Below are 6,394 nucleotides of genomic sequence, written 5' to 3'. Positions count from 1 at the left end.
ATCTAAGACAGACAGAGGATCAAGCAGCAAAGGAGACATGACAATGGGTGAAGAGGGGATGTCCCAAACGAGAGACTGAAAGCCTGATCATTACTGCCCGGGATCAAGCATTAAGAACCAACTATAGAAAGGCCAAGAGAGAAAAGTCAACAAACAATCCAAAATAAAGATTGTGCAAGCAGAAAGATGAAACTGTGTCCCACATAGTCAGCGAATGCAGTAAGATTGCACAGACAAAATATAAAGGACGGCATGATTAAGTGGCAAGTGCAGTGCATTGGAGCATATGCAAGAAACATGAGTTGCCCCACACATAAAAATGGTACGACCACCGTGCAGAAGCTGTATTGGAAAATGAGAAAGTGAAGTTGCTATGGGACTTCAACGTGCAGACAGACAAGGTTATTGATGCTAGAAGACCAGACCTTATACTAATAAACAAAGAAACCAAACAATGTCAGGTCATAGACATAGCAATACCGAGAAACACAAAGGTAGTACAGAAGGAAGAAGATAAGATTAGTAAATACAAAGAGCTTGGGTTCGAGATGAACAGACTGTAGAAGGTGAAGACAGAAGTGATACCGATAGTAATTGGTGCATTCGGAACAATATCAATGATGCATATAGCATACCTGGCCGAGGTAGGAGTAAACATGTCTTTTGAGACTATACAGAAAACAGCCATCTTAGGAACAGCTCACATATTGAGGGAGGTCCTGAGACTGATTATCCTGATATCTTGTAGACTCGCTACTGAGACTGGATATCCTGATATATTGTAGACTCACTACTGAGACTGATTATCCTACTATTTTGTAGACTCACTACTGAGACTGGATATCCTGATATATTGTAGACTCACTACTGAGACTGATTATCCTACTATGTTGTAGACTCACTACTGAGACTGATTATCCTGGTATGTTGTAGACTTACTACTGAGACTGGATATCCTGATATATTGTAGACTCACAACTGAGACTGGATTTCCTGATATATTGTAGACTCACTACTGAGACTGGATATCTTGATATGTTGTAGACTCACTACTGAGACTGATTATCCTACTATGTTGTAGACTCACTACTGAGACTGATTATCCTGGTATGTTGTAGACTTACTACTGAGACTGGATATCCTGATATATTGTAGACTCACAACTGAGACTGGATAACCTGATATGTTGTAGACTCACTACTGAGACTGATTATCCTGATATGTTGTAGACTCACTACTGAGACTGGATATCTTGATATGTTGTAGACTCACTACTGAGACTGATTATCCTACTATGTTGTAGACTCACTACTGAGACTGATTATCCTGGTATGTTGTAGACTTACTACTGAGACTGGATATCCTGATATATTGTAGACTCACAACTGAGACTGGATAACCTGATATGTTGTAGACTCACTACTGAGACTGATTATCTTACTATGTTGTAGACTCACTACTGAGACTGATTATCCTGGTATGTTGTAGACTTACTACTGAGACTGGATATCCTGATATATTGTAGAATCAAAACTGAGACTGGATAACCTGATATGTTGTAGACTCACTACTGAGACTGATTACCCTACTATGTTGTAGACTCACTACTTAGACTGATTATCCTGATATATTGTAGACTCACTACTGAGACTGGATATCCTGATATGTTGTAGACTCACTACTGAGACTAGATATCTTGATATGTTGTAGACTCACTACTGAGACTGATTATCCTGATATGTTGTAGACTTACTCTTGAATTAGGCTTATGCATGTGTTACAGATTATTAGTAGCCCTTGAAGTTTTCTGAGTAAATTAAACATCTACGTGATGTGATGTTTTTGAAAATGTATGTATTGGAACTATTACATCTATTTATTAATTGTCAACACAGAAAGTCTCTGCATTAGGTAATCAGTAATTTTGATAATGAAGCCATGTCGGTCCTACTGGCAGCATATCTGCTGATCTTGGACATGTACCCATCTTGCCAAATCCTATTATGTATCCAAGGCGATTGATGCTTGCAAAGAGCAGTCTCGTGAATCCAGCCTGAAATATTTTAAACATTACCATTACTTTTGCTATTTCCTGTCCTATCGTCATAGCATTCTTCATGCCTTTTACAGTTTCAAAATGCTTGTGGTTACTGTTCAAAGTTTTAGCGATTGTTTGTCTATCATGACCCAGTTTTTCACAAATCTGTTTCATCTTCTTTTATGCAGATATGGCTGCTGTCCTATTATCAGGCACTTCATTTATCATACACGGTGTCTTGGGTAAGCCGAGTGTAGACAACTCATGTTGAATGCTCATATCTGTGTAAATGAAATGAATGGTAGATTTATGGTGGAAAGTTAGAAGTGAACTCTGGTCTGAGTAACTTAACAGGCATGATTAATACTCATCTCTGATGACTCTGTGTTCTAGTCTGCAGAATTGTATAACAGTTTTCCTCTTCAAATTACACCTGAAGACTTGATAACTTTTCATAAACAGGGCAACCACTATCCTGTCAATAGTCGCTTGTTCAGTCGAGCTATTAGCAGGGCTGTTCAGCAATAATGATTGGCTTTTCAGGAACATTCTATGAGAATCAATGAGATCCCAGACAATATGCATTGTGACAGTAAAATTTCTTTTCTTCATATGTGCTTTAAGCAGTGTTTCCCGCTGGCCACCGACGATGGTCATTAGCAAGAACATTCATTCATTGAACCCAAAAACGATCAGTGAACTTTATTCGTGTTTCTGTAACTAATAGCTTGTTGGTCTGAATAGCTGTAACAACTGGAATAAACACAATGCTCCATTGTATGATTTTTCAACTCTTTAATAGAATACAACTAGTTTATGTATAAAATATTTATTTGACAGTTGGCACCGGTTACATAATATAATACTAATGATAGTCATATTGAAAAAAGTAACATAAAACGGTAAAAACTTTGACTATTTGTGACGTTAAAATTGTTAGAATAATGTAAAAAAATTAAAACAGTAAGTTATTGAGCACCAAAATACGAGGAATTAAAAATATTAAAAATAGGAAAATAACATAAAATGCTAAAAAACATTCGTATCTTGTAAGTTAGTTAAAACTAATTTCATGATATATGGGTGTAGTTATGAACATGCCACAAGGGATTGTTTCAGAATAGCTTCTTTTTCAAGCAAAGAATACTTTAATAGTCCCTGAGAGAGGAGAATTGCAACCAGAATACGGGCATTTTACCTGCTGAATTACACTCTTTTTTGACTCATCAGTTTTGCATGAGTCACAGTAAATAAGATGTCCGCACGGAAGTCCAACATTAGTAGCTGGAACAAAGTTAGTAGTCTTTAGTTCGCAAATTTTACAACCAGCTTTATGTTTAGTCTGTCGCTCACTTTGTTGGAGTTGTCCTATCTGTTGATCTGCAGGCTGTTGTGCAGGCGGATTATGTTCTTGAAGAGGATGTGAGACACTCACAGATGTTGGAGTTATTTCATCGCGTCTCATTGGTTCTTCACCAGCATCTTCCAATGCATGCACAGCATTCACCAAGTCTTTTACACTTTCAAAATGGTTGTTGTTATCGGCCAGAGCTTTAGCGATTGTCTGTCTATCGTGCCCCAGTTTTTCACAAATCTCTGGCATCGCCTCTTGTTCAGATATGGCTGCGTTTTTCTTCCATTCAGCTCGCTTCTGCATCTTTGTTTTTGTTGTACATTTCTTGTTGTCCGGAGTCCTTTGGTGAACTAGATCAACAAATGCTGTCCCTTTCTTGTTTAGCAAATAAGAACAGTCAGGAAACCAACGAGCATGCTCCTCCCATGGTTCATCATGAACTGTCCATCCTTTGATTCCTCCTAAGCAGTAGAAGCACCGAACCTGGTCACCAAAGCCTGTATAATAGAATCCTGCTTCACAAACTTGCTCTCCAGTGAGGGGGCTGCTGGCTGGCCATCTCTGGAAAGTTCTCAATCTCGCAGAGTCTGGAGCATACTTTATAACGGCAGCTCGGTTGGTACAGATCCCCAATGGGCCGCTGTCTGTACCAATTTCTTGCTGTTGTTTTTGTTCAGCATCAGTGAGATTACCAAATACTGTTATATTGGCCATGTCCTCACTCGCTACTTTCTTTGATCGATATTCTCGATTCCCACAGTTTAATCCTTTGACAAATTGACAAAAGTTAAAAAGTCGAGCATGCTCAGTCATGGGAACCTCATGTTGTGACCAGTTACGGAGCCTTCCTCTACAAAATACACACTGAACTTGGTCTCCCTCTCCGAGGTAGTAAAATCCAGCTTCAGCCATTTTCATTCCGGATAGTGTTCCATCGTGTGGCCATTGTGTCTGGAATGTTCTTCTCCTTTCTCTTTCATCAACCATTAATGATTCTCGCTCCTCTGTTGTCAGATCATTTTTAATGTAAGTAAGGTATTCTCTGTGGGTTTTCTGGTCAAGTTCTTTCTGTAGAGTTAGAGGTATAACTGGATTGTGGTTTTCTGGATACTGAGCAACTGTGCAGACCCATAGGTTTGACTTCTTTACCCAGTTGCTATCTACTATCCATCTGGTTTCGTTTAAAAGTTCATCTGGCTCATCAACTTCTTTGCTGCTTCCTTTTGTTCCAGCGCACCGTGCAGCATCAATGCAGTCCACCACAAGCTGACTCTGTTTGGTGATCTTTGCTGATGACCCACATTGGTTTATTGGCCATGTAAAGGCGATCTTCTTTATTTCATTTGACAGATGTGTAAGCCATGTTAGAAATCTTACATGTGCAGAGTGTTTCTCCAACAGCTGAACAACCGTTACCACAAATATGATGGCCGCAAGGAAGGTGATAGGTAGTTCAAGTCCTGTGGTAGAACAATCTTTGATCTGTTGATAGGAAGGCAGGCTTTCCTCTCTCTGATCGATAGCTTGTCTCTCCAAATAAAGCATCTTTTTCCGAAGAATTTGTCTGTCAATCCGGTGCTGTAAAGGCTGTTTGAAGGATGAAATGTATATAAATGCAATATCTTCTCCCTGTAATTTGGTTAGATTTATAATTATATTTAACAAAATCATCAAGAAAGCTTTAGTTGGGCTAGTTAGTTAGCTAGTTAGTCTAGCTATAGTTGGGCAGTTCTGCTTGCCTGTATTTGCAATTTCCAGACAGCGCTAAATGTTTTGATGTATATCTGCTGAAGCCAACTGGTGTTGTTTACATCTAACATAAACTCGACATATATATAGCCATCAGCCTAGTTGCGTAATCCAATAAATCATGGGTATTGATTGGTACGTCACGTCACCTAGTACTTTTCCTATAGTTTTAGGGCTATTTGTGGAAAAACCCTCGCTTCACCATCACGTGATCTGCTTTATTGTAACAGGCCGCTTGTAAATAGACTTGAGCCGTAATTTTACAGTTGCCAGCAACTTCCAGCAACTTCCAAATAATCGAAAACACTCTTTGGATGTACTGCATTAGAGAGTGACGCATTATTACACTTGCTTGATTCTTTTTAGAATCGAGATCGAAACAGGTAAACAAATATTACCTTCTGTTTTGGGCAATTATTCACATTTCTTCTGACCATGAAGAAAAACTCACATTGAGTAAATGCATATTATTATTGTGTTTCATACAAAATAATAATAATAATAATAATAATAATAATAATGTACAGATTGTTATATTAAAATTAGCTTTTACTACATATTAGTATACATTAAACTAAACATTTAGTTAAAGAAGTGTAGCATAGCATTGTACAATTTGTATACAATAATAACTTTGTTCATATTGTTGTTTACTCTAAAACCACAATTAGATTTCCTTATTTTTGAATTTCTTTTTCTTTTTCAATACTACTGACTGTGAGTCTATACCCCTACTGATCTAATATTTCAAATAGGTACTGTATATATCAAAACTACCTCTACGGGTTATAAATGGAATATCCTGGGTAAGCTGTTTTTGTAAAACTTTAGTCAGTATATGATACAGCAAAAATAAGTGTATGACAAGGCTCTACATATCAAATCGATGTATCCCAATGTCTGCTTTGTATGATAAAACTGTTATATGTTGTAGTAAATGTTATACACATGAATACACATTAGTTTGTATAATTCATTCCTTGAATAAAAAATCTATTATAACTCCTTACAAATACTGTTTTCTATATAACGATAACTACAGTATTTCACATTCCATGATTAACTTCCTCTACTGCTTGCGTTTGTCTGCGGCTCGCATTTCTTTACTGTTCGCGTTTCTCTACTGCTCTGGCTGAATAACCATGACTTGTTTCATCAGTAATTTGCATTGCTCTCCTACTCCTGAGCATGCCCTGGCCTCGCACATTTTCTAGTCTTACTCTGCAGCTAGCAAAGATTTTTTGACCACTCGC

The 6,394-nt window shown here is 37.8% G+C and overlaps 1 protein-coding gene across 1 annotated transcript; it reads right to left on the bottom strand.

Annotated features, from left to right (window-relative positions):
• Nucleotides 1-2,618: 2,618 nt before the first annotated feature.
• Nucleotides 2,619-5,200, bottom strand: LOC137386845 (baculoviral IAP repeat-containing protein 7-like). The gene has a single exon (XM_068073011.1). It carries the CDS (start codon nucleotides 5,061-5,063, stop codon nucleotides 3,171-3,173), a length of 1,893 nt encoding a protein of 630 aa, XP_067929112.1. The 5' UTR covers nucleotides 5,064-5,200; the 3' UTR covers nucleotides 2,619-3,170.
• Between the last annotated feature and the right edge of the window lie 1,194 nt (nucleotides 5,201-6,394).

This window comes from Watersipora subatra, chromosome 2 (assembly GCF_963576615.1).
Source record: "Watersipora subatra chromosome 2, tzWatSuba1.1, whole genome shotgun sequence".
In the NCBI taxonomy this organism is placed as follows: domain Eukaryota; kingdom Metazoa; phylum Bryozoa; class Gymnolaemata; order Cheilostomatida; family Watersiporidae; genus Watersipora; species Watersipora subatra.
Note: the sequence above shows the minus strand (reverse complement) of the source record. Positions and strands in the feature narration are given on the sequence as shown.